The 21,691-nt window shown below is 33.2% G+C and overlaps 1 protein-coding gene across 11 annotated transcripts in view; it reads right to left on the bottom strand.

Annotated features, from left to right (window-relative positions):
- Positions 1-333: 333 nt before the first annotated feature.
- Positions 334-21,691, bottom strand: part of PIKFYVE (phosphoinositide kinase, FYVE-type zinc finger containing) — a gene marked incomplete at its 3' end in the record, with an annotated part of 81,875 nt that continues 60,517 nt past the window's right edge. For all 11 annotated transcript variants that reach the window (XM_081260543.1, XM_081260552.1, XM_081260550.1 and 8 more), the window contains 15 exons: positions 21,024-21,114; positions 17,773-17,833; positions 16,783-16,920; positions 15,782-15,902; positions 14,990-15,085; positions 13,074-13,157; positions 12,152-12,249; positions 10,286-10,450; positions 9,008-9,067; positions 8,178-8,354; positions 7,282-7,385; positions 6,414-6,542; positions 4,874-5,135; positions 4,088-4,162; positions 334-3,507 (listed from right to left, as the gene is read on the bottom strand). In XM_081260543.1, coding sequence (XP_081116669.1) covers positions 3,392-3,507; positions 4,088-4,162; positions 4,874-5,135; positions 6,414-6,542; positions 7,282-7,385; positions 8,178-8,354; positions 9,008-9,067; positions 10,286-10,450; positions 12,152-12,249; positions 13,074-13,157; positions 14,990-15,085; positions 15,782-15,902; positions 16,783-16,920; positions 17,773-17,833; positions 21,024-21,114 — 1,777 coding nt within the window. The remainder of the gene's footprint in view (positions 3,508-4,087; positions 4,163-4,873; positions 5,136-6,413; positions 6,543-7,281; positions 7,386-8,177; positions 8,355-9,007; positions 9,068-10,285; positions 10,451-12,151; positions 12,250-13,073; positions 13,158-14,989; positions 15,086-15,781; positions 15,903-16,782; positions 16,921-17,772; positions 17,834-21,023; positions 21,115-21,691) is intronic.

Below are 21,691 nucleotides of genomic sequence, written 5' to 3'. Positions count from 1 at the left end.
GGAAGAAATTGTGGTTGAGAAAGCCCCGCCCACCTGCAAATTAGGCCAATCCCACATAGTAAAGAGCTTGACTTCCTTGAGTTCCCCGTCAGGAAAACTAAAACTCAAGAAGAATGTGAAAGCCAATACAGCCCTGTCCCTTACTGGCCAGAATGAACCGCAAGTTTCAACGAAAGAATTAAATTCTTCCATTGGAAAAGTAAGAGGAAAGGAGTGAACAGAAGGCAACACCAGCAGGCCAGGAACAAGGCTTGCACATCCAACACCCTTTACTTTTGTAATTTCCTCAAGTGGATTCAAGACTAAGTACGCAGATTCAAAACTGAGTAAGCAGATTGCAGTTTATTATAAGTCTTCTTTATTTACAGTACAAGTCTCTAAAAGATAAAGGCAGTTATCTTTTAAATAACATGTCAATCATATAAAACAGCTGGAACCAAAGTAGAGAAATATATACATTATAATACATTAAGTACTTTCAATATTGTTAAATGAGTTTTTCATATTAAATTAAAAGTAGCTATTATGATTTACAACATTATTTCTCTAGTTTAAAATTCAACCTGTCAAAAGACATAATATACACTTGTATTTTACAAAACGGACACAGTAGTATTAATAAAACTGTTCATGATTTGTAATTTCTATTTTTTCTATAATACATTGCACCTGTGTTACCAAAGAAAAGAAAGGCATTGCACTAGATGGTATGAATACTGCATAAGTCAGTGTTAACACTTGCAGGATAATGAATGGCCTGATCTGATTTTCCACCAGGCTCATTGATCACACTGATTTTTACTCTTTAAACTGAGCCAACTTTCTTTAGGAAGATATATTCTCCTTGGAAGTTTCATTCAAGTCCACTGGTAATAGGCAAAATGTCAAGATCTGATGACCACAAAGCCATCACAAAAGATGCCAATATGACCCTACTATTTACAATACTCAATAAAAGCCAAAGCTAGAAAACCACTCACTACTAAATCAAGAAAAAAAGTATAAGACATTCTGTAGGAAATTTTGATTATCTATAAATTTAAGGTATTCAACAGACTACAAAAGGACTTAGCTTATTCCCCTTATTTTTCTTAGGCTGAGATAAGAAAAAAAGTAAATCCTTTCTATTTTTCAAATATATTTTGATGGAATCAAAAAGCTTCACATTTATAAATGAGATTTTTATACAAAGCAACATGTTGACATAGTTCTCTCATGCTACTATCAATTATTTTTAGGATTCATACTGTATTCTCAGGAAAGAAATACTAAGATTTCTTCCTAATTTCTAACTTTTCAGCATTAATATAGAAAGGGAATTCAAGAAAGGAAAATAGTCACTCAATGCTGAAATTGACTGGCATAGTAATTTGAAACACCTTATATATCTAATAGTGGCATAAAGAGGAACAGGAAGGAACCGGGCATATAGTTGTACCACTCAAACCAAACAGTTAAATTGTGCATTTTCCCTTCATGAATATAGCTCAGACATTAATTTTATAAGGACAAAGTGTCCTTACAAAGCAGCAACTCTTGCTTCAGAATGTTTAACCAACGAATTACCCATTAGGCAGGAGTACTTTAAAAAATGATTTTTAAAGTCATGGGCAAGGTAAAGAAAAATCAGTATGCCACATTATTGTCAGGAGCTATTCTCATGGAGCGTTCCAGTTGTGTACATAGTATTGAAAATAAAAGAATGGTTAGTGGGGGACATCTTTCACTTCTACAGGAAATTGACAGGATAAATAACCCTATGTGTCCTGATAGGAAAAATAAACAGAGACAAAACCGTACTGGTATTTCAAATCAGACACAAAATCTCTTTTCCCTAGACACATAAAAATTTAATCATCTTCCACACATCTTCCATGTCTACACAACTCCTTTACTAGTCTTCTGTATCAAAACTAAAATCATCAGTGTTTTGTGTAACTTCAAAAGGCCATATACATATTTAAGTGGGAGAGGAAGCTTAGCATCAGATAAGTCTCAAGTCCTTGGCCAACTTGCTTCTAGTTCAAAATTAACTATATTTTTAATAAGCACCAAATACAAACCAATGTTTTCATTCTTTAAAGCAAGCTTTCCAAAATGTTCCCATTCATGTACTTACCATACTATAACTGAATGCATCTTGCTCTCTTTTTTTTTATGTGAAAATTCATGTACTATTATTATAGGAAGTCTGAAAAAGAATGAAATTCTAAAAATTTTACAAATCCCTATATTGTTCTCATGACAGAAAGAAGCCAAAAAAAGAAACATTCTGGGATCAGAATTTCCTCAAAGTTGAATACTCCGAATCACTTTTTAAAACAAACAAAATTACTGGCCATTAAAAAAGAAGCTCCTTAGTAAGATAACTTTATCTCTTAGTATGTCTCAGGAGCAGAACTAGTCAGTGTGTAGAAAACTGGAAAATGGGAATGTCCTGGAAATAAATGCCATTGAACTTGCTGGTTATACTGAAAGATACTTCACCCCTATATAAAGCAACCAAGTGTTTCCTTCTCACCCAATTTCTTGGATTGGATCTAATTTATTTTTTATACTCATAAAATTCCTGTGTTAATAATTATTCCTTTAGAAATTCAATTATTCCAGACCAATTTACTAATGATGACTATTTCCCTAAAATAAGGGGGGGTGGCAAGACCTAAAATATGAACATACAAAGATGAGTGGTGTTTAACATAATGATTAGTCAAAAGTTTTAAACAAGCTTAAGAAGTACTCTGAAAAGGACTTTAAGTTAATGGCTGCATCCTCTTGTCACCAATAGAGAAGGCAGAATTATAAAATTGAACACTTGAAAACAAGGTAAATTGAGAAGACACAGAAAATTCAGACAGGATTCGTGATTTAAGTTAAATTCTTCAATAAATGCAAACCTGCTTACCTGGTCACTAGAGGAATAAATCAAAATTTTTCTTAAAGTTTTCAGAAATCCTGACAATAGGTAACATTAAATTCAGCAGTACTACAAATGCCTTTTAAGGAAAGAATGTGTCAACTGTAAGGCCAAGATAGTCACAATCTATAAGATATGGTTTTTCTTCTCCAATTAAGTTAACAAATACAACTCAGTTTCTCACACCATTGACTCATCTCTAATCTTAGCTCTTTGAAATGATCTATATTTCAGCTTAAGTGAGGAAATGTTCATGCAACTTCCAGACTACTAATTCACAGGTATCAAAATCCAAAGTGCAAATCCAAAGAAATTTTTACCCTTCAGACATGGACGATCTAAAGAGCCAAAGAACTAAAAGGACTTCTGGACACAGGTGAATGGAATGAAGAATAAGTGAACATGTCACTTATTTTTGGTCTCTTGTTCCTGACTGTTTTCTTTCACAGTCTACTTCAAGAAATGTGCTTGATTTCAACAGTTCAGGTCCAATCCTGTCCAGTGGTCTGGCACCATCAGGAAATATTTGTCCATTGCTTCACAAAATCTAGTCCTATACAACTCTGGAGAGACCACAGTTGGCATTTTACCTAAAATTATGAAAGAGAAAAGGGGGGTGGGAAGCTGCTTTATACACACACACACACACACACACACACACACACACACACATATTTGATTGGGTATCAGATTTCAACCAATTATGTTGTTTTGTATAAACTGCCATAAAGACACATAAAGCAGAGCAGTCTAAGTGAGGAGGTAGGGTTAGCCACTGTGCCACCTGCCATGTGACAGGGTTCTTCCTGGTGGAAGCTTTCATTCTAAAAGATAAATTCTTTCTTAGAGATGAGAGATGGCTAGAGGCACAAATGAGGCTAGCAGTGCTCAAAGAACTTAGAAAATATCAAATGTTTAGTAGAGACAATCTCTTATTCAGAACTCTAGCTTTTTCTTCCTTTTTAACTCTTATTTTAAGAACTTTTGGCATTTTAACACAAATTTAAACCCAACATTTCCTACCTACACAATTCCCCTTAATATCTGGCCATTCTGGAAATGAAATCAGAGATAACTCTACATTTTTTACAATTTTAATAGCTCTTAAATTTTAAATAATAAGAAATATATGAGAATTTAAAGAACAAATAGAACAAAAATTTTACTCACCTTGTCCTCCTAAAATTCCCGTTGATTTCACCACCATCTCAAGCTTTTTGTCCCATGTAAATGTTCGAATATAATCTGAGGGTTGAAAAAGGCAGGTGCAATTAGCAATCAAGTTATGTTAATAAATATAAGCAAATGACAATAACTATTACTACTATTTCTATAATACTTAGCATTTATTGAGTGCTTCAATATGCTAGGGCTTTTCTAAAAGTTTTCTCCATATTAATTTGCTTAATCCTAAAATAATGACACAGGCCTAATCTGCAAATCACTTTAAAGGTTTTCTCCAAATTAATTTGCTTAAGCCTTAAAACAATGACACAAGGCCTAATCTGCAAATCATTTTTGAATACATAGTTTGTGTGTGTGTGTGTGTGTGTGTGTACGTGTGTATATATGTGTGATACACCTCTATCTCCAGAGCACTCTACCATTGAGCTACATCCCCAGCCCTTTTTTATATTTTTTATCTTCAGACAAGATCTTGCTAAGTTGCTGGGGCTAGCCTCAAAATTGCAATCTTCCTGCCTCAACCACTAAAATCACTGTGATTATAAGCAGGTACCACCAAACTCAGCCTGAAATTATGTATTTTTGACAAAAAATAATGAAAATGGAGATGAAAAAATTGAATAGAAGGAACTAGGATGAAAAACTATTATTTTTAAAATTTCAAATGAAAGTTTGTTAAAGTACTCAATAAACCTAACAAGACTCAAAAGAATTTTACAATTTTTTCTCTTTCAATCATGAGCTATAAGTAGTATATATCTATTAACTTACCTATAATTCCAACTACCAGCTCATTGCTAGTATCATCTCGCCCAACCAGCAAAGAATAATCTATAATGAGGTGGCTAGAAAGGAAGTGGGAGTCACTATGGATGGAAGTTCTCAGAACAGCTTTGGAATGAGAACGAATATACAAAGGGTTGTCTCGAACCATCTTCAAGAGGTTTTCATCCAGCAGGACCACGTCACAACTCTCTTTTCCAGTGTCAGTTTTTACATTTCGATTCCTAAGTGAACCCTTCAAATCAAACACCTAGCAGAAAAAAAATTCTTTGTTATTTATGTATGAGTTGCCACAATGGTTAATTAATGAAATTAAATTAAAAAGGCAGACAGACTTTTTGTAGTGGTTACAATTATATACTTTTAAATTTAGTTTAAAAACTCAATCATAACTTTTTAAATAGTCATTAAATTTATAGTGAAATAATTGTACAATGCATAAAATACATGGTGATATAAGTATAACATATGAAACTAATACCTAGGTACTCAATTACTAAAACATTTCAGAAATTCGCTGATCAATTTAATAAATTTATGGTACATTAAAGAGTAACTCCAAAAATATATGATTGGATTATAAAGCAGTATAAAAAAAGATTCAAATTAACTTTCTTAAGAAACTTAGTCTTGATATCAAAATTGTACAATTACTATGGCAATGGAGAAAAAACTATAATTTTAGGAATAATTGGGTAGCAGGAAAAGCGGTACACTCAAAGGTCAGAGAAGCTGAATGCGAGAACCAGTATGACTTGAGTGTAGTTTATAGACCATTGCTGGTCAATTGCTCCTGGCTTTTGATGATGTTAAGGAGCCAGTGACAGAATATAAATAAATCATTAGACTATTAAGCACACAGTTTAGTTCAGCTAATATTATTTCTCAGATGAAGATTTTCTCCATGAAGAAGCAGTGCACTGGATCACAGTTTGGCATAAGCTCCTTAACTCATTGAAGACTGGAAATAATTTAAGAACCAGAACTTTGAAGAGCACTTTTCTAGACTCTAGACCAACTTGAGATCTAAAAATAACTAAGTTACTCAATTTCTATGGGCTTCAATAAATTTATTTTTAAAATTCAGGGGCTGGGGATGTGGCTCAAGCGGTAGCGCGCTCGCCTGGCATGCGTGCTCGCCTGGCATGCGTGCGGCCCGGGTTCGATCCTCAGCACCACATACCAACAAAGATGTTGTGTCCGCCAAGAACTAAAAAATAAATATTAAAATTCTCTCTCACTCTCTCCCCTCTCTCACTCTTAAAAAAAAAAAATCAGGTGATGGAAGTCTGCTTTCTTATTCTACCAATTCTATGATTCTAGAATATTGATATGCTACATTTTAGGACCAGTCCATAACAATAATTTTTCTTTATTCTTTTTTCCAAGTCAAAAGTCCAATTTCATCTAGTAACCAAAGTTAAATATTTACTATAAAATAAGAAGTTATTTGAATTCATTATATTCAAGTACCAAAAGTACAAAGAGTTCCAATAGCTAAATGCTTCACAAAGTCCAGTGCCCTTACCTGTGCCATCTTTCTCCCATAGAAAAGATTTTCCATGACAAGAAGATCTAACTTCTTTTCTGTGTTGTTCTGAGAGTTCTTATAACCAATTCTATAAACTCCAAGAATTTTGGCTAAGGCAGTGGGCCTCTAATCAAGAAAAGATCAAAGAATACTATTATTAAAGGGATTATTTGTGATCCAATACTATTTTTTATATTATGTGGGTTATTCACATGTTGTAAAAATGATTTCATGATTTACTGCTGATATAACCAGCCAAAGGTCCTGGAAAAGTAACTCAAACCCTTGAATCTCAGAAGTGCATGCAGTAATGAAGCCAATGAAAATATTAGACCCTTACCATTTTCCAAAGGGTCAATCCTTCACAGTTCAAATTCAAGCACTTTATTATGATATCTAGTTTCCTCTAATAACTCACAATAAAAAGCACCCAAAATTCTATTCATAATTTTATGGAGGTGGGGGAAGGAGGGTGGTCATTGCTCGATGAAAAGTAGGCAAACCTGGGCCAATGACTTCCTGCTTTTCTAGCTAAAGGAGGCATATCCTGATATCTCAACATGTTCCAAATTTCTGTCTCAACAAAATTACAAATTACAATATTTGCAGTTAACATTGTTAGTCTTAAATTTAAATTAACTTTCATATACATACTAATTAAAAACATTTTGCTCAAGATCACTTGACTCCTTACTGGCAAAGATAAGAAAACTACAGTGCAAAATCTGCATTCCACCAGACCTCAATTGCATCCTGAGATCCAGTCATGTCCCGTTCAAGGAGAACTATCATTAGTACTAACCCTCAGGATGAAAGAAAGCCCAGTAAAACTCTGTTGACCAAGATTCAAGATTTGGATTTCTACCTTTTGTTGAACGGCATTTGTAATATAATTGAAGTAGTGTGGCGCAAAGTCAAGGAAAGACTGGACTTCCAGACGAGGCATCTGCTTCAAAATGAATCTATCATCTAAAAAGCAGAAATTTCAAGTATTTATTCAATCATAATATCTACTATCTTCTATAATAAATCATTCCAGAGATCCCAAATCATCCTTATTTTATGTTTTTAATGGATATTTTCTGATGTTACCATGAAAATTTTGATCAGAACATAATTCTCAAGTAATGGAAGGGCTAGAAGAGATCCTGAGGATTTATGTAGTCACTAGTCTTCTACTCTGTATCACAAAATTTCTGTACCACAAAATTCATTGCTAAGTGACCTAATTTTTAGAACTATCAAATAAAGTTATATAAACTCCATTGTTAATAATCCACTAAGTCGCTGTTATGAAAATATTTATCAAACAACAAATTTCCAGCTGTATTCTCTTAAATAATTTTGCTATCAGTGGTTAGAGCAAATTGAATCTGAAACACAATGGTCACATATTCTGCAAATTTTTTGGTGAAGAACTTGGAATTTCTACTTTCAGGCTAAAAATATTTCTATTTTCATTTTTCATCAGTTCTGATATACCCTTTTGAGCTTTCTAGAAGTACTCTTTCTCTTTACCTTTGGAGAGCTCAGAACTAGAGTTTACTAAGGTAAGGACTTGATCAATGCCTGAATCTCATTACAAACACATAGAGGTATATTATTTTAAATATTTTATTAAATCCTCTTAAAATAAAATGGAAGTCAGAAAACATCATTTGCCATTAGCCAATACCCTACTACCTCAGTTCAAGTATCATAAATCATTTCAGGGGAAAAGATGAAGACCACTCAACCAGAAAAATGATTAAAAAGTCTTGCCTTCAGTTGCATAGAAAGCAGCTCCTGATTTGCCTCCTCGGGCCTGCCAGGGCGATGAGTGGGAAAGGGAACGAATGAAATCTTCCTCACTGCTGCCCAGAATCACTTCACGCATCTTATGAAACTCTCCAGCGTAGTACAGTCGACAATAAAATTTGGCATTAGCATCAGAAAATTCTACAAAAGAGTTTTTTAAACATCTCTTATGAATCAAAAAAAATACCTTTTCCTTCCCTTTCCCACCACTAAATGCAACCATGTAGGTTCCTCCAGGAAAGCAGCTTTCATGTTAAGTTGAAATGCCTGTTTATTACCATGCTGTCAACATGATCCACAGGGGAGATTAGAAAATAATCATATGATCACTATTACACACTTTAAAAAAATTTTTTTAAATAGAACCCAGTTCTACCTTTACATTGGTTATTGTACTTTAATCATTGTACTATTATACAACTTCTTTATAAACATCACAAAATTTATAGTATATGATACTATTCTGAACAATAAGTTTCTAGTACCCATATACAATTCTAAATGCTTGTCGAGCTCTGTGTATATCCATTATACAACAGGAAAAGATTTAAATATTAGAAATTAAAGTATAATTTATAAATTTATGAATTGTAACTTTAATTAAATTTCTTTATAAATTCAACAATACATTTTTAGAAACTAAATTATACATAAATAAACCTCATGTTGGCAGATTTTAATATTCATCTCAAGAAACAGGATATTTAACTAGTATAAAGCTAGAATTCCCAAGTAACAGTTTGCTTAATTATGGTCCCTGTCCCTAGGCAGACAACACATTATTATATACTTACGAAGTTCAACGTGAGGATTTGTGAATTGTTTCTTTTGTGGATCTCCTCCATCTACCTCATCTAAAAGGTTTAATATCATTAGTAAAGGCAAAGTTTTAAATAGTTATCAGTTCATTTTATCTTTTGTCCCTGATATAACAACAAAAATTAGTAAATCAACAATAAAAATAACCTAGTAAAATCACTATTAAACTCTGTAAACAATTACAATAAAATGTGTTATTTTAAAAGTTTCAATATTTAGATTAAAGAAATAGAGAATTCGGTTTGAATAATTTTACTTAACTCCTATCATAGCAAACTCAACTCTGACACCAAGAACTTCCATGGCTTCTTTATCAATTAGTGACTAGTTTTCCAGATATGTATAGAATAACACTTCCCCAAATATTAAAATCTAATTCAGAGGTTGTTTTTTTTTTAATTTGACTGATGTTTCTGACAAACCTACAAGATTCACTGTTTACTGTATACTTGAAATACATATTAGTATCAAAAAGAACAAATTGTCCCCTAAGTTTTCACATTTCAAAATCATTTTCCAAAGAATCAAGACTCTCCAAGGATCACATTATAAACACCTGCGGGCCAACTGCAGCCTCCAGAACACTAAACAGATCTCTCAATTGCTAATCAAAATTTGTTATGGTAATTATTATATTTTAACTACTAATTCATGATATAACCTAGGAGTCACTCAACAATTTCTCTAAAGGGACAGATAATAAATAATTTAGTCAGTTGCAACTACTCAATGTAAAATCAAGCAGACAAAAATAAACGAATGGATCTGCCAAATACTGTTCTAAACCCATATACAACACACTCAGATAGACATGGTTTTAAAATATCAAAATATAGATGGGCATAAATAGCCACAATTTTACAGGAATTAGAAAAGGAAGAGAACATCTTGGGGATGGGGCAGAGGAATGAAAACGTGAGGATTTGAGTTACATAGTGGGACCTCTGTCCCATGCTTTAGTGTATAATGTCACTAAGTCATCAGTAAACCTTGGAATACACTGTTTTAGCCACTTTACAGGTATGGCAACTAAGGATTTCTGATTGTATCACACAGTAAATGATAGCAACAAAATCTGAAACCAGCTGGACTCCTCAAATGCCATGCTTTTTCTACTATCATGTTGAGGAGTGAGAACAGTGGACATGCCCTGGTTTCAGTAGTTAAGAATTACCTATGTAGCACTATAAGAAAACTTTAAAAACCAAAATAAATAAACTAGAGCCTGGAACCAGCACATATGGTCTACACACCTTGAGGCTCAATGCCTTGATTGTCCGTCCCCTCCTTTCCCGTCTGCCCAACCTGGTAGTAAGCACTATCTGCTCCACGTAAGGTCTCTCTCTTCTGGGAAGAGAGATCAGGGCTTTTGCCTGCTGTCCCTCTGAAGAAGGACAACATTCCAGAAGCCTTTTTGGCTAAAAATAAAAGGTAACACATTAATTTCAATTACAGGTCACTGCAAGTGGAAAATAAAAATTTTCAACTTATTCCTGTGTTAGCAAAGATTATTATTCCACATGTTATTGTTGTTGTTTTTTGAGTAGTCAAGCACTTATGCTATCAGAAACACGGAAGGAAAGCAATGCTCAGCTACTTGACCTGTCAAAATGTGAGAAATTCTCTAGAAGGTCTTTCAAAACTGTCTTCCAAAAACAGTCACATCTTCAGCCAAAAGATTAAATTATAGCTAAGTTCTTATTACACTACAGTCAATTCAACTAAAACAATAATTCCACAAGCTAAAAGAATTCAGAGTTAAAGTTTACGTCTTTTCATCTTTTGTGTTTCGAAATGTTAAAATGGGAAAATGAGTTCTTTTTCAGCATCTTGCAAAAAATAAATACTACAGGATAGCCAAGAATTTACTATCTTGTTCTTTTATTCCTAGTTTTGAGCTTCCTTCATTAAATCATACATATTGTGATTCTAATACTATAAATTTATCATTTACCAAAATAAATGACCATTTGCATAATCAACAGAAAATATCAGTCATGAAAATACTTACTTAAAGTGGTAGACACTATTATTTCTTCCTTAATATCCACTACTACCCAGTTCCTTGCTAAGAGAACTTAAATTTAGGGGGACAGCTATGTATGCAGTCTCAGGACAATGATCCCCCTATTTTTTCAGCAGTTAGAGGGGGCCCTAAGACTCAGTTCTGACCAATGGGACCAAAGTGGGTATCTCTGCTTCCTCAGTAAGAGAATAGCTGCAGGTTCTACTGCCCTTCTTCTGCCTCAAAAGCAAACAAAATGGAATATTATTTAATATGAGAAAAATTTAAGAGTATTCAAGAGAAACTATCCCTCAGTTGTCATAACAATGCTGAGCAGCTTGACCAATGCCAGCAACTGCCCACCTCCAGGCTGATCTATTTTAGAAAAGTAGACTGTCATATATGTTTAAGCCCTTATAGACAAGTGAATTTTTTGTTCACTGTAGCTAAATGCATTCCTAACTGATAAAGTCAATAAAACCCAAGACCAAATCCCATCTCCACCACTGTCTAAAACTCAAGCAAGCTACTTAATCTAAACCTTAACTTCCTTTCTGAAAATAGGGAAGTCAAATAATCCTTATGGGCTTATTGTAGAGATTAAAGAAATAACGTAAAATTTTCATAGAGCCAACTAACACTATAAACTCAAAAAAATATATAAGTTCATGTTTTATTTTAGAATGTACATTTTAAATTGAAAGCTCAAAGAAGGAAGATGATACTCTTTCTTTTTGCATAGAAAAAGGAGTTTCTAAGAATTTGAAGTTCAATAACTTGAATTTATATTTAAAAATCACACCTATAAAAGAGGATATTCAGGAATGAAACTGTAGTTAAGTGGTAGAGCGCTAGCCTGGCATGTATAAGGCACTGGGTTCGATACTTAGCACTATATAAAACAATTAAAAATAAAACAAAGGCATTGTATGCATCTACAACTAAAAGAAAAAAATTTTTTAAAAAGCATATTTAAAAAAAAAAGTTTAAATCCATACTATATTTAAAAGACCAGAAATAGTAAATCTTTTCCAAATGGTATTTCTGTGTTTTCGTCTTCAAATCATATTCACAAATAAAACAATTATAAATACTTCTCCATTTTCGATCATACTTGGTTGTGATTCTGCTTCTGCTGTGCGGCTGGTCTGTCCTCCACTAATTTCAGGTAATCTAACAGGGCTGCTACTCTTTGGCCTGGTGTCTAAAATACTAAGAAGAAAGACAAAGGGAAAATTAATTTAAACTATTCAGAACATAGAGAGTATTCTGATTCCTACACTAAACTACTAGACACCTAAGCCAACCCACAAAATCAGAAATCTGATTAATAATTTACATAAACACAGGTTAGAACATTAAATAAAAAGTTTTGGAATATCTACTGAAGAAAGTAAAATGCTTTAACTATAAAAACGTATGGAAATGTACAAAAGCCACAGACTTTTATAAAATTTTCCCCTAAGTCCATTAGAGTTAGATTTGTATATGTCACCAAACAATTACAGAAAATAACAATTTCATTTTTTTCATTCTATTCATAGTGATAATTCAAGCAAATTTAACTAGACTAGTAAAATTAGGAAACCTATTTCATTAATAATGAGACTATGACAATTTCTATTTAAATGTCTAAAATAGTGAACAACCTGGTTTGGGGCTTTTTTTTTAAATGTTAGGTATATAAAATTCACAAACACTTAAAATTACAAAGCCAAGCAGTGGTGTGCTTTTTACAAATTACCATTTTTAAAATAAAAACAGTACCTTTTTTTTTCCCCCCAAAAAATGTTGGGAAGTTTAGAACATACACTGAACCATATGGCAATTGACAGAAAACTACATGCTAAGGGACTATTTAAGGTCTTTTGCTGTACTTTAATTTTGCTGTCTCAATTACTGGCTGAACTGAATGCCATTATCTGGATCCTAAAAATTTTAATAGTGATAATATGCTATGATAGAACTGAAACACAAGGATACAGAAAATGACAACATAACTAAATTAAAATACAGTGTACTCAATCATGAATCACCTATTTGTTGGAAGCCCTTCTTCAGCACTGTTCCACAGAGTTGCTTTAGACAATTCTTCTAAGGCATTTCGGTATTCTTTACAACTTAAGGTAGAAATAGGTTTAAAAAAATGTTAAACATTGAGCTTTCTTTAAAAACAAATCATAAGCTTTAGAATAAATTTTGCATTATAGAAACACAACCATTATTAAATATCCATGATTAAACAAATGCACTTCAGTTAATTAATGAAAGTGATCAATTAGAAGCTTCATAAGGAAGGTCTATGTATTTGTATAGAATGATACAAATAAGGACCCACTGACTCCCAACCAGTACCAATAACCTTAGCAATGATCAAAAGAACCTAGTTACTAAAATTTAAATCAAATTAATCCAGGTACTGAACAGGTAATCGAAAAGAATAAATCCTCAGGATTTGATTAATACAGAATAAAGGAACTTAAGAGTGATTTTCTATTTAAAGGTACTAAATTTGAAGAAAAAAAACTTTTTTTTTAATGTTCTATTAGCCCAAAACATTTGACTCCTGGACTAGTAATCTGGCAGTCATGATTTAGATAAATCAAATGTCATAGAACAAAGAGGCATGTTGGGTATATTATTCTTTTAAGACATTGAAAGAAAATGTCTTCAACTAGAATACTTTCTTCCTAATAGTACAAAATATATATTTCATTTTGGCACCTTTCTTATCTATTGATATGCTATGATTAATCAGTAAATTAGAATAAAATGCTATCTTCACAAAGGATAAAAAGGCAAAGATCTTAAAAATTATCATATAAAATCTTATAAAGAAAAAACTCTTATTATCCCAACAGTAAACTCTAAATATCATAAAAGCAGAGGCATGTAAATCTTCCCAGGTGTTGTGGTAATCTCAGTGGCTCAGGAGGGTAAGGCAGGAGGACTGCAAGCTCAAAGCCAGTCTCAGCAACTTAGCAAGGGCCTAAGCAACTTAGCAAGACCCTGTATCTAAATAAAAAAGAAAGGCCTGGGGAGTGGCACAACAGTTAAGGACTCCTGGGTTCAATCCCTGGTACAAAAAAAAAAAATAGTTTGTTTATCCCTGTATATACAATGCCAAATATTTGTTGAATAAATATACACCTTGTAACAAATATCCAAAAGGTAAAATTTAACGCCTTACAATAGAAAAAAAAAATTGATTCAACACCTTAGATTCTATTTAAAAGGTTGAACCACTGTCAAGATACTTTTATGATCAAAAAGCTGAGGTTTTTTAGACATATCAATATTTTTAAAGTGGGTTGCTTCTTTTTTTAATATTTATTTTTTAGTTATACGTAGAGACAATATCTTTGCTTTATTTTTATGTGGTGCTGAGGATCAAACCCAGTTCCTCACAGGTGGTAGGCGAGCACTCTACCTCTGAGCCAGGACCTCAGCCCAGTGGGTCACTTCTTTAAGACACATGATAACTATGTCAGAAAGTCAAATATACCTACGACTTAAGGAATAGAAATAGCATTCTCAAGGTAGGAAAATTTATCTAGTGTGTATAGGAAGCAGAAAGGATGTGAGAACAGAATACAAAAACAAGATATTCACCTGTTATTAGGAAAATATGTCCCACGTATTATGTTGATAAGTAAATCAAAGTAAGGGATACAGGGATACAAATTAAACAGTTACAGGATTCAAGGGGCAGTAAATAAACTCTCTAGTCAGTTCAGTTATTAGGAACTTGCTTAAGACTCATGTTATACCCCATTATTTGAATAAAGAGAAGGTTTTCAGGTACAAAGAGAACAGACTACCATGCTGAAACAAAAAGTATTTTTATTAATCATTTTGTTATGCTTTATGTGAACAATCTCCCAAATAGGATTATAGACATACATAAAATACACAGATACAACCATTGGGGGAAAAGTCCCAAGAACAATACCTGAGAGCAAAAGCAATGATGGAGCTGGGTTCTTTCTCACAGACTGCAATGGGCACCCGTTCATGTTCATACATTAAGTAGTGTTTATCTGGATCACTGTTTAAATTTTTAAAATGCATTAAATAAATAAAAATAAAATTAGCAGAAAATCAAATACAAAATCTATTAACACTCTGTAAGTAAATCTCAGGACAATTTTACCTAAATACTACAGAATTATAATTAATTAAGCAAAAATGTATGCAAATTATGAGAACTTGAATCAAAAGGAAACAAAAAACAATCAAGAAAAAAATTTGAAGGCAACCGGAAAATTATCAGAATTAGGTTTCAAATCACAGGACTATAGAATATTGACTCCAAAAAACTTTCTATAGCACCAAAATTTTGGCCATATTAATCTCAAAAAGAATTTCCAAAGAACCAGAGAAGTCTAAAATACTTTGTTCCAGTATAAGCTTGAGAGAAAAGTCTTCTAGAAACTGTGAAGAAGACATACTACTATTCCAACAAGAATAACCCAGCCATTCTACTGTTATTACATGAAAACTCAATGGCGACTCCCTCTCAATGTAAATTTTGCTCCCCTGACTTCCACTCTAACTCTTCTAGGTACTGTTAAGGCACATTCATTCATTTATTTAGGTGCTATTTACTCAGCCCCTAATGGGCAAGGTTACGACATTAAGGAAAACAAAGCATTTTACATAAGTGAGAAATTAATAATGGTGAAAAAACAGACATGGTAGAGTTTGGAGTGGAATAAAAACACAAAGTTTGTATAATACTCACAAAGGAAATGGAATAGGATTATAGCTATTTCCTGGAAGCAAATTTGCAAAGATGGCTTTCATGGTTGACTTCTCTTTCACCTGGCTGTCTGTGGATCCCAGCAAATGTCCATCAAACACATCTAGAATAAAAAATATTCCGCTTATATACTAACATTCAGGAAGAATAAAAAAATAAAGTGTCAACTTTATTTCCCCTTGGGGAATACTGACAGACATATCAATATCATAATTATCAGATGTGATTCAAAATTTCTAATCTAGGAAAAATGACTCTTATGGAACGAAAGAGAAAGCACAGTGAAACATATATATCATTGACTCTAGAGACAGGTTTTCTTCTTTACATTTTAGCACCTCTGAAACTGAGATTATTGTACCATCAATGGTTTCTGCTGCAGGAGACAGTGAGTAGCCATAAGGGTATAACTGCCCAAATATGCATGAACTTCATTACAACTATTCATGTGATGAAGTTCAGGTTCAACTAAGTAATGAGCACTGTGGCTATTATACCTGAGATTAGTAGCAATTGTAAAGTAATTCCAAATTTTATATTGAGCAATTTATTACTTAAACAGAAAGCAAGGAAAGAAAGGACAAGGCACTAATTTACTGTTAGGAAGTAAATATTTTTGTTGGGAGAAATGGCAGTGATTTCTCTCTCTCTTTTTTTTTTTTTTTTTAACAAAGCAGCAACCCTATACTTCATGGAACTTACAGAAGTAAGAGCCCCAGAAGGTAGATAAAGCTGAATCACATTTTGTTATTGTAATACTTACATGTCAAGTAGTGCAACTAAATAAAGAAGTGATAGAATGAAAAGCTCTATCTTAAAAAGCACTTTTGGTAAGTATAAAATAAATATTCTAAGGGTTAAGAAAGCATTATGTCAAAGAATTAGCAGTGATTTTTTTTCTTTCTCAGAGACCCATATAAGCCAAAGAGACAACTAACAGCCTTAGAGTAAATGAAATATAGAAAAAGTGACTTAAACTGTACCTTCGGAACCACTGGCTGTATCTAGTTCAGGTGGGCCTCCCACTGACTGCTCAGTCATGACTTCAGGTGAAGTAGGCAACTGGAGATGGGTAGAACTGGTAGAACTTTGGCTGGACAGTGTTGTCAAGAAACGATCCTCTAAAAAAATAAAAAGAAAAAAAATACAATCCTAAGAGTCATTTAAAAATATTAAGTATATTTCAACTTAATATTAATGTTTTTAAATGCCAATTCATATTTTTAATTGCTAAAACACAGAATTTTAGCTTTTTAAAAATTATCAAGGTCAGGTAGCTCATGTCACAGAAATGGAAACAAAATTCCATATATGACTTGACCACAATCAAATCTCAGGGGACTATAACTATCAATCAAATCTGACTCCTATTTAACACAATACTCTTTCCACTATAACACAATGTCTTAGGACACTATGGAAAAAAAATCAGATGCTCATTCTGGGGGAGAAAAGATACTAGATCATAATTATTATAGAAAAATACCAAAAAAAATTGAGTTGAGCTCTTGCCCAACAAAAATAGTCTATGTAAATTCTCCCACAAGGTTTCTACAAAAACACCAAATTATCTAATAAGATATAGAAAAGATATTTTAAGCCTAGGAAATATTTTAGTGACAATAAATATATAAATTAAATGTTACAAGATTTTTGTAGTGAAACCTGGGGATTCAGGAATGAGCAAAATAGAAATTCAATTTCCTGTTCTCTATTCCTTCTTCCTTCAATAGCAGTCCTCTCTATATTTCATGTGTTTCTGTCTCCTAACTTATCTTCTTACAATATATTATATGATAAGCTTAAGATGATAGAGTTACAAATGATCTATAAGTAGGGGGTTAAAAGTTTCTGAGTAATTGTATTGGGGAAAAAATGCTAAAATTGGCAGTTAAAAACAATTCATTCAGTTATAAAACAACAACTTATGCAAACTTTCCAATGGCAAGTGGTCACTAGACTCAAGGACCAACCTTTCTCCCCATTTTGAAGTCCTGGAGAAATATTCCGTGGAGACGCATCCATTGTATTTATCTGTAAAGAAATAAATACTGTATTCTTAAGGGAATATTAAAATCACATTTTTAAAACTGTCTAACCAAATGAATCTTAAACTTTTTCATGTCAAGACCTGTTATACTAAAAATAACAAAGAACCACTTTATAATTTAATGTAGCTTTTAATTAGAAATTAATTAATCTAATTTTTTATTAGAAATTAAACCTGAGAACATTTTATAATATTCATTTATTCATTTAAAAATAATAAGCCCAAGATGGGCTTGGTGGCACAGGCCTATAATCCCAGCGGCTCAGAAGGTCGAGACAGGAGGATTGCAAATTCAAGGCCAGCCTCAGCAACTTAGAGAGGCCATAAGCAACTTAGTAAGACCCTGTCTCAAAATAAAAAAGTAAAAGGGCTGGGGATGTGGCTCAGTGGTTAAGCACGCCTGGATTCAATCTTCAGTACCCTAAAATAATAATATAGTAATAAGTCCATTATAATATTAGCACAAGTATAAAAACATTGAGTAAATAAAAAATACTTATTTTCCAAAATTAAAAACAATTGGTGAAAAAGTGGCACTGTTTTGCATTTTTTCAATTATCTTTAGTGTCTAGCTAGCTAGATTCCTATTTGGCTTCTGCATTTAATCTGATGAATACACTGTTATGATTAAAGTTCTGGCTCCATACAGATATGTGGTTAATAAAGAGAAACTTACAGAAGCCCTGAAAAGGTCATAAACCCTCAACAGTCCTTGAACCACACTTTGAGAATATTGTTCTAAACAGAAGCTTACTTCTTGGCATTAAGGCATCTAGAAATACGTAAGATTATCATTAAGCTAGTAAACTTTTATTATCCACTGAACCTTCTCAAGTCCTAATTATCTGTGGATAAAATATATTTAGAATGACTATCAGTGCCACATGATTTCAATAAAGTCATTTCTAAGTTCACTGATTAAATATCATCACATCAGAGAGACCTCCTTGGGCACCCTACATAAAATAACCCACCACCACTACCTACTCTTTCAGCAAAACTATCTCCCTTATTTCTTCCTTCAGAGCCTTTTTATAATTATAGGTTCACATGTGTACTATCAGTCTCTTACTTACTAGAAAAATATTTCATGAGGACAGTAACTATATGACCTTTATTCCTAATTGCATCCACTATAACCTAGAAAAGTTCCTAGCATATCATAAGCACTTGAGAACTATTTATCAAATAATTAAATATAAAGGCAGTGCAACAGAATTTCAAATCAATCTTTAATCTTTCAAAAAGATAACTTTCTGTTGAATGATGGTATCTTTTCAATTCTGTATCAACATCTTACACCATTACCTTTGCAGTGCGTTCAGTGGGCAAATGGAAAGGTCACCAGGGGTTTGTGCTTATTAATAGCCCTGAACTAACTGGAAAATACTAAAATTTAAATGATCGTTAGTAATCTTTTTCTTACTCTCACCTAAACTGTAAGGGAACAGGATTCCTACACATTTGTTTAAGAGACAAAAGGAAAAATCATTATATATTACTAAAAAGCAAAAGTTTCCTGGATCAGTGCATGAAAATATTCCTTTATAAATACAAAACACTACATAAAAAGAAAACACTCGCTCAAAGCTGTTGTGATATCAAAGCATGAGGACCTGAAAAATACTGATACCAACTCATGTGAAATTTGGGCAGCATGATGAGAATTCTAAGATGGTCACCAGCCCCTGGTGTGTATATACCTTCTTCCAACTACTCAAACACTGACTTAGGTACTGCTATGAAGGAATTTTGCAGCTGTAATTAAAGTCCCAAGTCAGTTGTCCTCAAACCTCAAATTCCAGGTGGGCCTGATGTAATCTCATGAGTCATTAAAGTCTATAAATAAGAGACAGAGGAAGTAAGTGATCTGAAACACAAGAGGGATTTGACTATTGTTGCAGGCTTTGAACAGGTCAATGAATGCAGATAGCCTGGAGGAGTTAGGAATGGCCTCCAAATCAATAGCCACCAACAGAAGGGAAGCTCATTCTTTTTTTTTTTTTTTTTTTAATGGGGAATTTCCACAGCCAGACATAATCTTTTTTTTTATTTGTTTAATTAGTTACACATGACAGTACAATGATCTTGACATATCATATATTTGAATCAGATGGGGTATAATTTCTCATTTTTCTGAGTGTACAGGTTACAGAATCACATTGGTCAGTCACATATATACATATAGCAATAATAATGTCTATTTTATTCTGCTATGCTTCCTAACCCCCCTTCCCTTCCCCTCCCCTTCCCTCCCATCACTTCTCTCTACCCAATCTGATGTGACACACTTTTTTTTTTCTCACATCATCATACATGTATTCTGTAATGATGAGGGTCTCCTTCCATCTTCTGTGCAATTCCCCTTCTCCCTCCTTTTCCCTCCCACCTCTCTTCCCTATTTAGTGGTAATCTTCTTCTCATGTTCTTCCTCCCTACCCCATTTTGAGTCACCCACCTTATATCAGAGAAGACATTCAGCCTATGTTTTTTAGGGATTGGCTAAACTTCACTTAGCATAATCTGCTTCTTATCACCACCAGAAAATGAATTCTGCCAGTAATCTGAATGAGCTTGGAAGAAGACCCTGAGCCTCAAGTAAGACAGAAGCACTGGCCAAAATCTTCATTTCAGTTATGTGAAATTCTATGCAGAGAACCTAGCCATGCTTGCCAGATCTCTGGCCCACAGAAACTATGAAATTATAGATTTATATTTTTAGACACTAATCTATGGCAATTTGTTCCCCAGCAAAATACAACTAATTCAGTTAAATTAAGATGTAGAACTTACCCAGTTCAGACACCTTAAGAACTTCTCATTTTAAGCACAGAGATAAATACTCATAGTAAAACAAACGAGGACTGTATTACACACTCTTAAGTACCCACATCTTTTCCTTTGTAGCACTTGCTATCACCATGAGAGTATCTCAGTGACTCCAGTGGAGAACAGATTTATGATAAATATTTCAAATAAATGAAACAGAACGGATCATTTATTTCAGGCTAGTACATAAAAGTATTCCAAGTCCTATATCTCCTTGAAACCTCACAACTTCAAGATGGAAAATCTACTTGATATTAATCAATTATGTATTAAACTACCACTTCTAAGTGTTATGAATGGAATCAATTATAGTGAAGGACCAAAGACAAAAGTTTATTTTCCTACCTTGCTTTCTTCTCCTTGTCTCAGTCTTCCAGGACTTGGAGGAACTGAAGGTCTCTTTCTACCTTTTTCCTGCTGAAAAAGGTCCTGCAACCTGCAGTCAAAGAATATGGTTTGTTTTTTAGCACTTTGAATATTTATAAATTTTCTTTTTACACTCTGAAATCACAATCGTTTCCTATTTGGATTGCAACAGACTTTAAAGTTGTACCTATCTAGGACTAAATTCTTATCATATCTAACCAACAAATCAAGAGCTCTTGTTGATATGACTACAATTATAAAAGAATAGCAAATTAGTATAAAGAAAAATATTTCTAAAAATAAATTTTAAATAATGACATAAGATAAATACAGTAATATATTTGGAATTCTCACCCCTGTTATGGTTTATATATGGGGTATCTCCCAAAAGCTCATGTATTAGACAATGCAAGAAATTTCAGGAAAATGATTGAATTATAAGAGCCTTAACCAAATAAGAGCATTAATTTCCTGAAGGGATTAATTGGGTGGCATACAGACAGGTAGGGTGTGGCTGGAGGAGGTGGGTCACTGAGGGTATGCCTTTGGGGTATATATTTTGTACTTGGTGAGAGAAGTCTCTGTCTCTGCTTTCTGGATCTACTTCCTGAGGTGCTTCCCTCTGCCATACTCTTTTGCCATGATGT

The sequence above is a fragment of the Spermophilus citellus genome (assembly GCF_964194105.1).
Source record: "Spermophilus citellus genome assembly, chromosome: 11".
Taxonomy (NCBI): Eukaryota; Metazoa; Chordata; class Mammalia; order Rodentia; family Sciuridae; genus Spermophilus; species Spermophilus citellus.
This window is presented reverse-complemented; position numbering and strand designations above follow the sequence as displayed.